At 39.6% G+C, this 15,778-nt stretch overlaps 2 protein-coding genes across 2 annotated transcripts in view; both read left to right on the top strand.

Annotated features, from left to right (window-relative positions):
* Positions 1–2,310, top strand: part of LOC135733716 (uncharacterized) — a 43,491-nt gene extending 41,181 nt beyond the window's left edge. Inside the window, exons 13-14 of the mRNA XM_073813724.1 lie at positions 1,270–1,461; positions 2,299–2,310. Of these exons, the coding sequence (XP_073669825.1) occupies positions 1,270–1,461; positions 2,299–2,310 (204 nt within the window). The remainder of the gene's footprint in view (positions 1–1,269; positions 1,462–2,298) is intronic.
* A 236-nt stretch (positions 2,311–2,546) lies between these two features.
* LOC135769179 (leukocyte immunoglobulin-like receptor subfamily A member 3) overlaps positions 2,547–15,778 on the top strand; it is a 199,657-nt gene continuing 186,425 nt past the window's right edge. Inside the window, exons 1-3 of the mRNA XM_073813746.1 lie at positions 2,547–2,802; positions 5,542–5,823; positions 8,782–9,051. Of these exons, the coding sequence (XP_073669847.1) occupies positions 2,796–2,802; positions 5,542–5,823; positions 8,782–9,051 (559 nt within the window). The 5' untranslated portion in view covers positions 2,547–2,795. The remainder of the gene's footprint in view (positions 2,803–5,541; positions 5,824–8,781; positions 9,052–15,778) is intronic.

Genomic DNA, 15,778 nt, shown 5'->3' on the forward strand with positions numbered 1-15,778 from the left:
CTTATTGTTAAATTCCCCGGTGTATTCCGGGTGGCGAAGTCTAGACGTTAGTCTTCCTGAATCAGTATTATTATCTCCAACTTGCCACATAAGCAAGTTTTTAAATCGGCGCTGTCTTTACTTATTGACAGCAGATTTAAATATATTTTCGTCTGATCTTATGCTGCGTTCCAGGTAGGTTTTTGAACCCTTAAATCACAACTTTCAGTTCCGAGTCATGAGTCGTGGTTTTGGAGTTTGTGTTCCAGGAAACCTGTAACCCGTGTCTTTCCAACCTTCTACCAGTGAAACTGCACTGGAACGGCAGTCAAACCCATGACTTCCCACCCGTGAACTCGTATTAGATCGATGTAATCCCAATACTGAGTTTCGAGTCACGAGTCATGGTTTTGAAGTCGTGATTTACAGGTTATAGCGGTCGAAAGGGTTACCTTTCACTCTGAGCTTCAAATCGATGGTGGAAGAAAGTAGGTCCTCACCAAAGAGGCTTTTAAAAACACTCCAATGTTGTTTTCTATTTTTTTCTAACTTGTGCCATCGTTGTATCAAAGTATTAGAGATCCAGAAATTGGCACTTTTATCTCTGGCCTAATCACAACCGTGATGATATAGAGCTGATGATATATCAAACTCCTCCTCGAGCGAAATTGCTTAAATATCACACTCCTACTCGAGTGATATTGCTTAATATCCAGTCCACTGAATTATTTGATAATAATTGAACGACCCGTCATCAATTATTCCTTACATATTGTACAGTATTACATATGTTAACATTAAAATCATGCAACACATTTAACTTTGTAAAAATGAACACCCTATGACTCCCAAGCAGGTACAATTTTAATAAAAGATTGATTAATAAGAAGAGTCTGTTTGAAGCTGCTCACTTACATTTGCTAGCAGAATGTAGTTGTAAAAGTCAGTTATATATTTACAGCATGGATTGTTAAGCCATTATAATCTGAACACAAATCCATTTTTAAAGACCTGCTTCTGGATTTTTTAACCTCTCACTCCAGAAAGTGCAGTGTAGGTGATAGAGGATGCAAAGCGAATCCACATTCACATTTGCCCATACAATTTACATTGATTGACTGTGAAGATGTTAATGTTGTATCTATGAGAAATACATAAACTCCCTTTAAATGTTGTGTTGTGTTTTAAATGTCATACCATTATCCCCTTGCACACCCAGTTCAGAATCCAGTAATGTGAAAAATTCAGGATGTTATTTATTTATAATGTAATTTGTTTGTCATTGTACAGAAAGACCAACACCTCAAGTGTCTGTTTGGCCTGCTGATCATGTATTCAGGGGAGAAACTGTCACTCTCAGATGTGTCATCAATGGAGGAGGAGTCAGCAGCTGGCAGTACAGCTGGTATAAAGATGATTCAGACATCCAGCAAAATAAACTCCAGTATTACACAATCAGATCTGTTACTGAGTCTGACGCAGGTAAATACACATGTAAAGGAACAGAGATCAGTGGATCACGAAACTCACACATCAGTAATGCAGTTACACTGACAGTATCAGGTGAGTCTGTTTATCTGTATTCATCATAATCCACAATTTGTAGTCATATTCACTCATCGGGACTAACCTGATCTCAACCTGTAGTTTATACATTACATTATAACTACGCTTGCTAGTACGGTTTAATCTTAGCCGCTATATTCTGCAGCTTATGTTGACCATCGATTTTTCTATGTTTTTTCCTGTTTCTATTAATGTAAAGAGGCTTTGAAACAATTAAACAAAAGCGCTATATAAATAAAATGGAATAGTTTACCAGGTTAGTTTCTTGAGATTAAAGTAGAATCCTGGTCAGGAGCAATACATGAAGGAAATATACACATCAAATTCAATAAACATGAAAAAAATTAACAATTATGACAAAAAAGATGTGTTAAAAATATTAAAAGCGTTGTCATTTTCTGAATTTGTATTAAATAATTTTGAGAGAACAGAGAATCAGAGAACATAGCAAATAACTTAACCAATTTTATCTGAAAAAAACAAAAAAAAAAAAACAAGAGCAAATAAATGTCAGGTAGTCTGATAGGCTTATATGATGTTTTTTCTGTTCAGTTGTCTACTAATAGACATTATGGCATGTTTATGCTCTTATTATTATTTACATTTTTAATTATATTATTAAATGTTCTTATCCTATTAAAAAAAAAAAAAACTTTTTAACCCTTGAAACGGGAGATGGAAACCCTGACTGTGTGCTAAATTATGAAATATTTAAGCAATGTTGTATGAGAGACTGTGTTATATTGTGAATAGAGTCACGACTGAAGGATGTTGTTTGACACATCACAGAGCATTTGAGTCATTTATATGTGATGATACAGCACAGCTTCTGATGATTTAATGAACCACCAGTAAATAAAACCTACAGTAAATCACACAAATGTTTATTAATTTACCAAGACTTTAGAGCAACCAGAACGTTTTATAAAAATAACAAAACCCCTAAAAAATATTCAAAATATTACATTATCTTTACAGCTTTATCCAGAGCTACAGTGATTGCACGTCCAGACAGATCTGTGTTCACTGGAGAGACAGTCATTCTGAAGTGTGAGATAGAGGATCAGTACAGTACCTGGAGATATCTGTGGTATAAACGTGGAATTGCACTGTTTTCTACTCACCATTACACTGTAAACAGAGACTCTCTCACTATCAATGGAGTTACTGATCAGACTGAGTTCACGTGTAGAGGGGAGAGAGATGGACGACCACAATATTCTCAATTAAGCTCTGCTGTTTCTGTCTCTATGAATGGTGAGTTTAATTTTGCTTCAAAATATGGAAATAAAGACAATATCATCTCATGTTTTTACTTATTGGGTTATAAAACATCTTGCCAAAGGACTGCAGTTGAAAATTAGCCGGCTGGCTGGCACATTTACAGTAATGTCGATTAATGTGTATTGTCCTTATAAATAAAATAAAAAAATGTTTTAAATATCAGATAAATTAGTGCTTTAAGCAATACAGAAACAGTAGGGGACTGTACTGTTCCACACTTGTAGTTTAGAAGCAGGGTTATCACACCATTTGAACTTAAGCATTGTTTTCTATTGAGAGCGGTCTTTTGACATTGGGTTAACTATGCATATAACATATGGGGTAAACTCCTCCCACTTTACCAGATAATGAAATCTTATTGAATAATGCCAGTGCAGGGCACTGACCAATTGTTGCTTACCCATGCAAATTGCAGAAAACATTTAAAAAGCGTATAAAATGCAGTACATGAGCGACGAACATCAGAATCTTCTTCTTCACTCAAGATGCGATGTCTTCAAGCAAGACAAAGATTTGTCTTCTCTGCGCCGGACCTCTGGAGCAGCCGGGCTCTCATAAGCATTGTGATTCCTGGTTCCTTCAATCAGGCCGCTATCAGGCCGCTATCAGGCCACTCCGAGAAAAAGGACGCTGTTCTTCCATGACGTTCACAACCAGGTGTCCAAGGCATGGTCTGCACATAAACCGCCAGGGCGGCATTCAATCCATAGGACTATTCGAGAAACCTTCTAATATGGGCAGACACATCACTTGCTCTCCATCAGAGCAACACATATCTCGGGCCATCTAATCAATGCTGCAGATTTGTTATTGAGGAACGGCCTCCCCACAGTGAATAGAGACCTTATCAGAAGGGCTGCACTAGACCTGTTTGCGACAAGAGAGAATGCACACTGCCCACTGTTCTTCTCTGTCAAGCCCTCCCTGTTGCAAGGGGAAGCGCTCACATCACACTGGCCATGCGCCAGATTGTATACATTCCCTCCAGTAAAGCTCCTGCCCTTAGTACTGTGCAAAATTAGGGAGGAGAGAGCTTAGGTGATCCAAACCAGCCATGGTACCTGAGGGGGATGCTAGTAGCCCCCCATGGCAGATTCCCATAAGAAGGGACCTGCTGTCTCAGGTAGACGGCACTGTGTTGTACCCTAACCCAGACTTGTGAAATGTGGATGCATTCTGAAGGTGAGTATTCACTCATTACTGATTTACTTATTTCACATAATTACATAAGGTTACTGATACAAACCTGCTCAGAAAAAGTAAAAATAAAAGACCACTGAAGTGCTCTGGAATGTGCATCATATTTTGATGTGGTGACATCAGTTAATCTGAAAGTTATAACAGAACAGTCGAGAAGACCCCCCCCCCATCATGCATCTGGTGAGAGGGAACAAGGAAACGCGAGGGAATGGCCTTTCGGGATAAGATAAATTCTCTAACGGCGCTATCTGCAGCACCGATGACATAACAGGATATGGGTTACCAAGCAGCGGTTTGCCTGGTCGGAGCTCTGAAGACATATGAGAACCGTACAGCTGATTTCAGATGAACTATTTGTGTGCTATGGCGGTGCCGCTAAAGGCAGGGCTAATCAGAGGCTCTCTCACTGGGTAGTAGAGGCTATAATGCTGGCTTATGACAGCAGCGGACACGAGCCCCCCTTCAACATCAGGGCACATTCTACTAGAGCCATTGCGTCATTGTGGGCTTGATTTCAAGGCACCACTATTCAGGACATATGTCATGCAGCAGGTTGGTCTTCACAAAACACCTTTGCATGGTTTAATTGATGAATATGCAGTCGTTGGCCACCAAAATTCCTGTTGGTAAGTACTGATCACTCTTATTCGTCTGATATCTGACTAGCTCCCTGCATTCTCTCAGGTTGTATTAAATAAATCTTTGAATTGTTTTGTGTGTGTGCTACTTTCTTTCAGAGCTCAACGCTTCTATTAGGTTGTCTTCAGGAAGACTATGTACCCACATACGCAGAGTTAACGCTAAGGCTGTTAACTCTGTGTTTGCGACTTATCTCAACTTACAGTAAAACTTTATTGCTGCCTGGCACTGCCATGCGTGCTTCTAATATACTATGTGTATTCACCCCCTTACTTGTCTATCTGCCCTGGAGCAGTGCAGCAACTATATTGTCACCTCATTGGCTTGCCACATCCCTACGGGCCTAGGCACTCTGTGCTGACGTGCTATTGGTGATTGTGTTCAGATTGCTGTTCTCTGCATGAGTGGAAACTGTTCCCATAACGTCAGTGGACGCAATGTTGAGTGACCGCTCTCGATAGGGAATGTCTTGGTAACTAATATAACCTTGGTTTCTTGAAAGACTGAAACGAGACAGTGGGCCGCTGACACTATGGGGGTTAACTCCTCCAACATACCAAAATCACATGAAAGGGCGGGGTCAAATTTAAATGCCTTTTATTGTGATGCTGTTCCGTCCGATGCCATTTAGCATGATATCTGACTAAGTCAGACAAGATGTCTTTTAATTTGAGGCTGTTTAACCTGATGTCATGAAGACTTTAGTTCTAACCCTGTTTTGCTTAGAACAGATGCCTTTCAGTCTGAGGCGCAATGTGCGTTTATCTGATGTCGAAGTACTGACGCTGAAGTCTGTGGATGTCCTAAAATGTACACTGTACATAGGTCATGTCATACCATAATTGTGTCAATCTCATTTTCTTCTTTCCTCAGCTTTACCTGGAGCTACAGTGAGAGTAACACCAGCAAGATCTGTCTTCAATGGAGAGACAGTCACTCTAAAGTGTGAGATAAAGGATCACAATAACTGGACATATCAGTGGTATAAAGACAAAACTAAAGGGTTTAACACTGCCCATTACATTGTAAACAGAGACTCTCTTACTATCAATGGTGTTACTGAATCTGATCAGGATAAGTTCAGCTCTGGTGCAGTGATAGATGGACGACCACGGACTTCACATTCAAGCTCTGCTGTTTATCTCACTGTGAATGGTGAGTTTATTGTTGCTTCAAAATGGGGTAGTGATGGTCAACCCGGATCTTTTTAAGGATTCAGGTTATTCAGAGTCACTCACTAATATGATCCGGGTTGTGCGAGACACTTGAGTCACTTGGTCAAAATCTCCCAATTCCAATCGCTAAGTCATACTAATGCCAACCAAGCAACTCAGATCAAGCATGCAGCTACGAGTCTATGACTCCTCTGATCGCAAAAAATGGCTCATGTGACCTAAGGGAACTTGTAAAAAACATGCATGCCCGTTGAAACATTATGAATAACATAATTTTAAAAGTTCTGTGTGTTTAGTTTAATTTCGTAACAACAAATATATCAGCACTAAGTTTAGAAGATGTCAGGCTTTGTTGACTTGGAAGTGAGAGGAACGTGTCCTGTTTCAGATTGACTTAAAAGATCCACGATAGGTTTCGGTTAATGCAGCCACACAGTCACTCATCCACGCAAGAACATGATCTTGTGAGTGAGTCCCAGACAGAGCCGCCCGCTCCTGCACGGGTCCTGTGAGTGAAGCACTCACGTCACTCTGAGTGACTCAGTCAACAAGAGGAGCCGTGTACGTCCGTCAGTGGCGGATCTTTCCAGCAGCACTGCTGCAGCATTCCTCGTATTTAAATTTTTTAAACATTTGCAGCTTCTACCCAAAACATTGTGGCAGTCAAATATTGCAACAGATTAGCCTTCATGAGTCAGTGGGTTAATAACACGAGCAAGGCTCGTTTCTCCTAGTCCAGGATTCAAGCTCTATGAGTTGAGTCACTCTCTGTGTGAATCCCCGAGCTGCCTACCAACTCATTGTCGCGCGCAGGCATGCCTGCCTTTGTACTCGGACTCGGAGCTGCAGGAAATAACGATCCGGATTAGCAGCTTTTGGCTCACTCTGTACCCCCAGTCCACATTTGGTGATGTAAATTAACTCGTTGTTGCAAGTTATAGAACCTATAGCAGCTTAGGTACAGTTATTTGTTGTAATTCTGTTGTAAACATTTGAAGAGCTTTGTGTTTGATACAATTTCTCATCTTTAATACAAAATCTGAGTGGACTCAACTGACTCGGGTTAATGGTCACTAAGGACTCATGGTTCTCGAGTCATTTTAGGGATCGGGTTAAATGATCCGAGTTTCGAGTGACTCGCTCATCACTAAAATGGGGGAATAAGGACAAGATCGTCTCATGTTAATTATCATACTGTACATTACAGCTTTTAACCCTGCGCTTAACACTCCAAGAAAAGGACTGCTTCACACTTGCAGTTTAAAAGCGGGGTTATCACATTTTAACTGAAGCAGAATTAACCCCACATTGCAGTGCCAAATGTGTGCAGTGTAAAATAAAGCAGAGTTACTATAGTTTGGAAAACATATTTCAGTGGTTATGTTGTATCATTAAGTGTGTCGATTAAGGCTGTCACTTTTGAGAAAAATCAAATTCGAACGGATTTTGAATATCATGCAATGTATCCGAATATACATTGCATCAAAAACCCTCCGTAAAGGAGTTTCAATCACAAAATTATTAACAGTGACAGTCATAAACTGGGCTGTCTGGATTACCTTTTTACTTAATGTTTGAAACAGCAGGTTATCAACTTATGAATAAAAAAACTTATGTATGAAAAAACAGTTACAGAACAATAACGTGACAACTTAACTCTTTCACCGCCAGCGTTTTAAAAAAAGTTGCCAGCCAGCGCCAGCGTTTTTCATGATTTTCACCAAAGTTTAATGCCTTCCAGAAAATGTTCTTCTTTAAATATATAAACATACAATATACCAAATGAAAGAACAGACCCTCTGCTTTCAAACAAAAAAAAACGTTTCATCCTACCTTTAGTGGTTCTTTTGCAATCAGCTTCTGAATATGGGTAGGTTTTTGCAAAAACACCATATTTTGAGCAAAAAGCAGAGATAATTCCATTTTTGTGACGGACTTTTCATAGAGATCCGATTCAGAGCGATCTTTAAAACAGACACGGACATGCAGCAGCTTGCCATAGGGCAATACTTCCGGTTTTAAAAAGTTGCGGAAGGGCGCCACCTGGTGGATAATAGCGGTATTGCGGAAAGACGGAAAATCTCGTCATTGGCGGGGACGCGTTTTCTCTTAATTGACGAGATATCTCGTCAATGGCGGGGAAAGAGTTAAACAGCAGCATGAGTATAGGAGCCCAAACGGAATTTACGCCCGCAGATTTTGGCAGAAATGTCCGTCATTGACAAGCACACATATCCCGCGCTTGAGCATGTTTGTGGGAAGTAATCTCATTGACAACAAGCACACATACATAGCCTATCCCACGCGTTTGTGAGCCGTCAGTGACAAGTACATTAAACCTGCGCATGCTGTTTGCTCGGCCGTTTTTAATGATAGAGCACAAACCTTTTGATACTTGAGATAAAATTAAACTTACCGCTGAGTTAAGCAGATCTCACTTGACTCTTTCGTCTATGTGACGTGCGACAGTCAGCACATGATCATTTCAAATCTGTTTACAAGACAAATGCTGTTGTTGTTTAATATAAAGTTTACATTGCGTTGTAAAAATGATGAAATTTTCTTTATACATGCTAATTTCATAATGCGAACGTATTAACGCAAGTTTTTTTATTCTGCTATAATGTTAAACACTTATAGCAGTGTTAAATATGTCATTTTATATACAACTATAATTCTATCTTGACATGCACATTAGGTTCATGTTGGTCCAATTTGATTTCCTCTATTGCGCACAGTTGCAGTCGTCTGTCTCACTCTCAGCCTCTTTCCTATTACGAGGCGTTACTGTAAAAAATGCGCTACACATGGCATTTAAAAACCGGATGGTTTATTTATAGTTTGGATACGGATATTTCACGTCATGTTTGAATGCATATTCGAATATCGAATAAAAAGTGACAGCCCTAGTGTCGATCTCATTTTCTTCTTTCCTCAGCTTTACCCAAAGCTACAGTGAGAGTAACACCAGACAGATCTGTGTTCATTGGAGAGACAGTCACTCTGAAGTGTGAGATAGATGATCAGTACAGATCATTAAACTGGACATATCTGTGGTATAAAGACACAAATGGGACTTCAGTGTTTGAGGGAAACATCTACACCATCAGCTCATCATCAGATCAGGATGAGTTCTGGTGTAGAGGAGAGAGAGATGGACGACCCTCATCTTCACAGTACAGTGATCATTTGAATCTCTCTGTTAAAGGTCAGTATGACTGTGATCAATTTTCCTGTTTCATTGTGAGTGCTCAGTACCCTGCTGTAAAGGAACAGTGTGAGTGCGTGCTTCTGGGGGAGTAGGGAGGGGGAGACAATCATGCTCAGGTACTGTTTAGTCTGATTAGGTATAATGTAAATGCGCTTAGGCCATTTTACATTGGGTTAGTTTGCTGCGGTCTGAGCCAGAGTGCAAGTGCTCACACAGCATTGGTTTGGTTTCACCCTCACTTCATTCAATCAAACTCACACAATACAAGAGGATGTAATTCACAATGCTACATATACTTATTAATATGTTGGTGTTATCATGCAAAGCAGAGATAGAATGGCAGCTGTGCATATGTGTTTGTTGTTCAGATGCATGATAGCATGTGTTTCTATTTCAGGTGTTTTTCAGGAGGCGATGTCTGGTCTCAAGATTTTCACTTATGTGCTGGCAGTTTGTCCATATCTGTTAGCAACAGTCGTGCTGGTTTTCAAATGCTGTAGATTGAGAGGTGAAAATCTGTCTGATTAGATTGTTATATTTACTATTGCCCCTAAAAAACATCATCTAACATCCAGTTAATGGCACTTATTGTGTTACATATCTGTTCGTTGTGCCTGTATGTGTCCCATTGTTTTGCCTTTCATTGTCATTTGGACTCCATTCCCCATCATTCTCTACTCTCTCTCACCTGATTACATCGTTAATCATCACCACCTGTCAGCTATGTCGCTAGTGCCCGGCTTGCTCTCCTGATTGTCGCTGGTGCCCGGCTCGCTCTCCTGATCATCAAGAGTGCCCTACTTGCTCGCTCTCTCGCTCTCCTGATAGTCGCGTTTTCCGACTAGCTCTCCTGATCGTTGTGAGTGCCCGCTGCCGTCCCTGTACTCAGCCCAGTGCCTGCTGCTGTCCCTGTACTCAGCCCAGTCCCCGCTGCCATCCCTGATTACATGGGATTACATGGATATGCCATAGGCACCGTCCTAGAGCCATCCCTGTCCTGTCCTGCCCCAGCCTTTCCATTCTCCCAGCCTCCAGGACAACCCCCCCCCCCCAGTAGTTGTCTGTGCCTGTTTTAGGAGCAAGGACTCAACCGGAGGGGGGGGTTACTGTTACAGTTCTGTTTGTTGCGCATGTTTCCCTTTTTTCAGGCTTCTCCTTTTGGACTCTGTTTCCCATAATCCCTCACTGTTCCACACCTGGGGCCGTATTCACAAAGCATTTTATCTTACCACTAAGAGTACTCTTAAATCGCACTAAAAGATTTTAGCTAGGAGTTTTCTCTTAAAAGTTATTCACAACGCCTTTCAGACCTACTTTTAGTAAGGAAAAATGATAACTCCTAAACTAAGAGTGAGTCTTCGTTGCTACGGATGACGTCAATTCTCATGCACGAGCTGCCTCGCAATGACCACGGTGATTGGTTGTTAGATGACAGGGCTGTCATGCGTAACATAACACAGACGCATCAAATCATGGAATTACAACATCGAAATATGTCTGTGTCCTACACAAAAAAATAATAATAGTAATGCCATCAAAATGCATGTATTAAAGAAAAGTCGTGAATGAAATTAAATTAAATCAAGGTAGCCTAATACGCAAATGAAAACCGCCAATTGCCTAATAATAAAAAAACGACATTACATTAACACTTGCTTGATTAATTGACATCCTATTAGCCTAAATAGACTACTTAAAGCAAGAAAATGTTGCCCATATTGAAGAATCCTAATGTAATAAATAAATGATGGTGGAACTCGCCAAAACGGAAAAGAAAGCCCAACTGGATGCAGGATCAGTTACTGCTGCTGTCCCAGTTGGTGCTGGAAAAAAGAAACGTAATAAAAGGGAAATTCGGCACTGAGATATCAAGCAAATCTAAGCGTGAGACATGCGAGACAATGATGCCCGGGTCAATGTACAAAACAACCGGCACCCGACCAACGTTTTCAACTAACCCGCCCGCAAGTCGGACCGCAAAAAATCCGCGGGTGACCTCAGGCATCCGCTCATTTCGGATCAACCTGCGCATTACTGATGGGAGAGGATTTGTTGCAGATCAATGCAGCATTCCCGCTTGTGTCGCAGACCCCGGACGACTGCGAGAGGCGGTGGTATGCATTACAATCGCAGTAGAGGGTTGAGATTGCAGCCTTTAAACAGACTAGCATGGCAACAGATATGCCTATAATATTAAATATTTAATTTTATTATTGTTTCATGTAATTCTGCTTGCCATGAATGTAATGAATTATGAAACAAATGTTATAAACAATATGCTTACATTAAAGTGTGCTTTTAAGTATGTGCAATGCTTTTGAGTTGGTGAAACTGTCCATGTTAAGGAGGATCAGCACCTAAGACATTTTAAGATCCTTTGTGAATAGGTCTTAGTGAGTTAGGAGTCCTCTCGACTTCTTTTAAGCTGTCCCAGACTTAGGTGCTACTTTTAGGGCTAAAATGCTTCGTTAATTACTCTTAGTGGAAAAAATTAGGAGTCCTAAATTTAGGAGTGACACGCCCAGTATTTTTAGGAGTTGCTCCTAAATTCGCCAGTTAGGAGCTACTTTTAGCCTTAAAATTCTTTGTGAATATGGCCCCTGATCATTGTCTGTTGTCATTGCACCTGTCACTCATCACCCTGTTGTTTTTGTCAGTGTTTGTCCGTTCTCGTTTGCATTACGTTAGTCTATCATTTGTTTACGTTTGTATTCCATTATGTGTGTTAATATTCGCCTGTTTGAGATTTGTTTAAATCTATGTTTATTGTAAAATATTGTCATCATCACTTCTGACAAACAACAAATTGTTTTTTGTCTGTATTTAACAGTTCCTCGCTCATCTGTTGAAGATCAGTTGCAGTATGCAGTAAGAGAAGATGAAACATCAATCTGATATGAATGTGTTGTGAGTGCAGTGAAGCATCAGTCTGTGATCTCTCAATAACACGTTCACAAACTCAATAACTGCAGTCAATAACAATGAGTGACAATCACAAATGAATTCTGGAGTGAATCCCATTAATATTGATATGTGTGTGAATGTGATACAGGAGTCACTCACAGTTTTTAGCATTTTTAGTACATATTTTGTAATTCTTTTCATACTTTCTATAACAGGCACGTGCAGAGGGGGGGGGGGCGGCGGGTGCCCAAGCTCCTGCCCCTTTACCCCTGGATGACCAAAGTGCCCTTTTTGTCAAGGCATTTTTTTGTAATTAAATGCCCTTTTGTGAAGGCCTGCCCAATCTAACTATTAGTAAAATTAATAAAAAATAATTTATTCGCAAATAAAATTAGTCACATGATGACGTATTGACCTTTTATTGGACAATCTCTTTAGGGAAAGCTCACAGCGCTAGCAGCGCCGCCCACACGTGCACGACACAGTGCGCAGTACAGGGAGGATCCCCCTCGAGCCGGCATTGAACCGAAGCGGTATGCTTGTTATATCATTATTATTTTACAAGAACAACGTGAGGAGAGCATGCACAGCTTTTGTTTATTGCTGTCTGTGTGTATTAACATCTCTACAACGTTAGATGCAAACAGGGCTCTCAAGTCTCACGCATTTCAGCCTTCACACGCCACACCTTGTATTTCTCACGCTGAAAATAAAACATTCTTCCCATATAAAAACAATGGATGAGGCAAAGGCAGGGACGTTCTCTGCCGGAAGTTCATACAGGTAGCTGTCTCGAATTTTTAGGTGTGCTCAACTTCACGCAGCAATGCAAGAACCGAAACGCACATGACATCAAAGTACCGCGAGAAATATTCGGGAAATCATACGGAGGAGTTTGATTTCAAATCGCTCTCGCGCTGTTCTAATGTCATCCACTTGTCACGCGGAGTTTGTTGGAAGAGCAAGATCCGATGAATACGGTAAAAAAAAACTCTTAATTTTTGTATCACATTGAATTTACGATTCCTGGACTCGCCTTTGATAAAAGACAATGTGAGCTGATGTTGGGTAATATAGCCATACTCGTGCTAAGTTATTAACTCAGTCAAAAACTCTCCAGCTTTGCAACCAGTTTTAGTTTACCTGAAAATAAAGAAAGTACTAGAGGCTTCATGAAATGAATGAAAGGAGAGATGAATGTCATTATTTTATTGCCCTGTCATCAAGGCATCAAAGTGTGCAAAAACACAACACAAACACGATTCAAAACTAAAATATGTAGGCTACTCTCTTTGTATACAAATTTCGAACAGGATTAGAATAGAATAGAATTATATTTTTAATATGACAACAAAAACACAAGCCTGTAAACGTAATAATATCTTAATGTCACAATGCAATATATAATATCATATAATTTCAAAACTGCATATACTGTGTTGACACACACAAACACTAAATGAAATGCACTGTAAGTCGTTTTGGATAAAAGCTGCTGCCAAATGCATAAATATATAGATATAAAACTCAGTCTATATAGATTTTTCTGTCTCACTCTATTTGCAAGGAAAATAAAGAAAAACGTTAGACTTATCATCTTTCTATTCTGTATTACTTTATTATTTGTTTCAGTTGTGTGCTTGCGTGTCGGCGAGCAAAGTGCCCTTTTTATTCTTTGAGCACCTGCCCCTCCAATGGTCTCTGCACAGCCCTGTTCTATAATGTGACACATTTCTCAGTGAAACAGAATATTTAGAGTTTACTTGAGCTAAAATTAATTTCATAAATGAAACAAAGTATTGCATTGAAAAATAATTATCCGGAAGTGATTCGTGTGATGCGTGACCAAGTTGGGGATGACGACAGGCACCGCCTAATATTTGCTTAAAAAACAGCTCTTAACAAACCTATGGGTGACATAAGGAACACTACGTCCATAATTTTTTACAGTCTATGGCTGTAACACAGATGAGAGTAAAGAAGCACTATGTGTTTAATACAATCTGTGTGTAAACAACATACAGTCATCAACTAGATTAGTGTACATTTACAGAGGAAGATGGTTAACTCTTTGAACTGTCATTTCTTTGAAACTTTTGTGTGGAAAAAATTCTGAAACTGTGACATGGTGTTTTGCTGTGACATTTTTAGTAAGGGAAGTTGTGGGAGATGGATAAAATAAATAAAAAAGGACTTATTTTGTGTCATGCTTTTAACAAACTATGTTATATTTCCTATTTCCAAATTGTTAATAATAAATGTGTATAATTTTAATTAGCATTGTAATAATTATTTTACTTTTACACTTTTTTCAGATTAATTTTTTGGCATGCTAATGTATTAAACTGCCTTTTCATTGTTTGTATGCTATAGGTATGCCATTATATTAAAACAAAAACATCATCAAAAACATTCTCGTACTTTTATTTTGAAGGCAAAATCACTAAAGATTAAGTGATCAGGTGTATTCAACTTCACGCTGCACCTCATGAACCAACATAGGATATCAAAGTACTGCAAGAATGATTCGAGAAATCAAATGGATGTGTCTGATTTCAAATTACTCTCGCGGTACTTTGATGTCATCCATCTGTCGGTTCGTGGAACGCTGCGTGAAGTCGAACACAGCTTTTCAGCAGTCTACCACTCCATTTCCGCCCTGTCCCTGCTAATGTTCAAAAAGCACCTCAAAACATTTCTATGCACTGACTCCTTTGTCCCCTACCCCCCACCCAATTTGTTAAGCGACCTTGGGTACCATAAGAGGGGCAATATAAGTCTACGTTATTATTATTAATATTTTGTGAGTGACTGTTGCTGTCATGACAGATCTATTTCAGAACCAGCCACTACAAAGAAATCTTGCTGCGAGCGCGGGCCTAATATTGCCAAATTTGTCCCGTGGTCCGCCTGTTGCTGCCTCTGATCTAAGGAATGTGTTTGTCTGCTTCATTGTCAAAATTGTAAGTCAGATCATGGGTATCATGCACCTATTACATTGCTAGAAAACAATGATATTTTGTGTATTTGGTATAATACAATGTGTTCGCGTGGTTTACAGTACAAAAACAAAGACATACTATCATCTTAAAACGCACTGATTTTGTACAAAACTTATAAATCTTAAAAGTACTGTTCCCTGATTGTCCATCTAATCTCTATGTTGTGATTGGCCTGAATACCTGATGTCAGCTGGAAATGTAATGCTCCTTACCATGTTTGAAAGATTCGCTCACAATGCAATGCTGACAGACGTTAACTTACAGGCTGTGAGTCAAAGTAGGAGGAATTATGATAATGTCGGTCTTGTCTATGTTAACGAGCCCAGGAAGTAAACTGTTTCCTACAATCCAAGTGTTGTAGTCCAAGAAAATAGACATAATTGGAATTGGACAGAAAATTGCAATCGGTGCATCTCTATTTGAAATAAAATGTATGGTTATTTGCAAAGTCCGTCCATTTATGCTTAATTGTGCCATTAACTCTTTCACCGCCAGCGTTTTAAAAAAAAGTTGCCAGCGCCAGCGTTTTTCATGATTTTCACCAAAGTTTAATGCCTTCCAGAAAATGTTCTTCTTTAAATATATAAACATACAATATACCAAATGAAAGAACAGACCCTCTGCTTTCAAACAAAAAAAAACCGTTTCATCCTACCTTTAGTGGTTCTTTTGCAATCAGCTTTTGAATATGGGTAGGTTTTTGCAAAAACACCATATTTTGAGCAAAAAGCAATGATAATTCCATTTTTATGACGGACTTTTCATAGAGATCCCATTCAGAGCGATCTTTAAAACAGACACGGACATGCAGCAGCTTG

The sequence above is a fragment of the Paramisgurnus dabryanus genome, chromosome 3, assembly GCF_030506205.2.
Source record: "Paramisgurnus dabryanus chromosome 3, PD_genome_1.1, whole genome shotgun sequence".
Taxonomy (NCBI): domain Eukaryota; kingdom Metazoa; phylum Chordata; class Actinopteri; order Cypriniformes; family Cobitidae; genus Paramisgurnus; species Paramisgurnus dabryanus.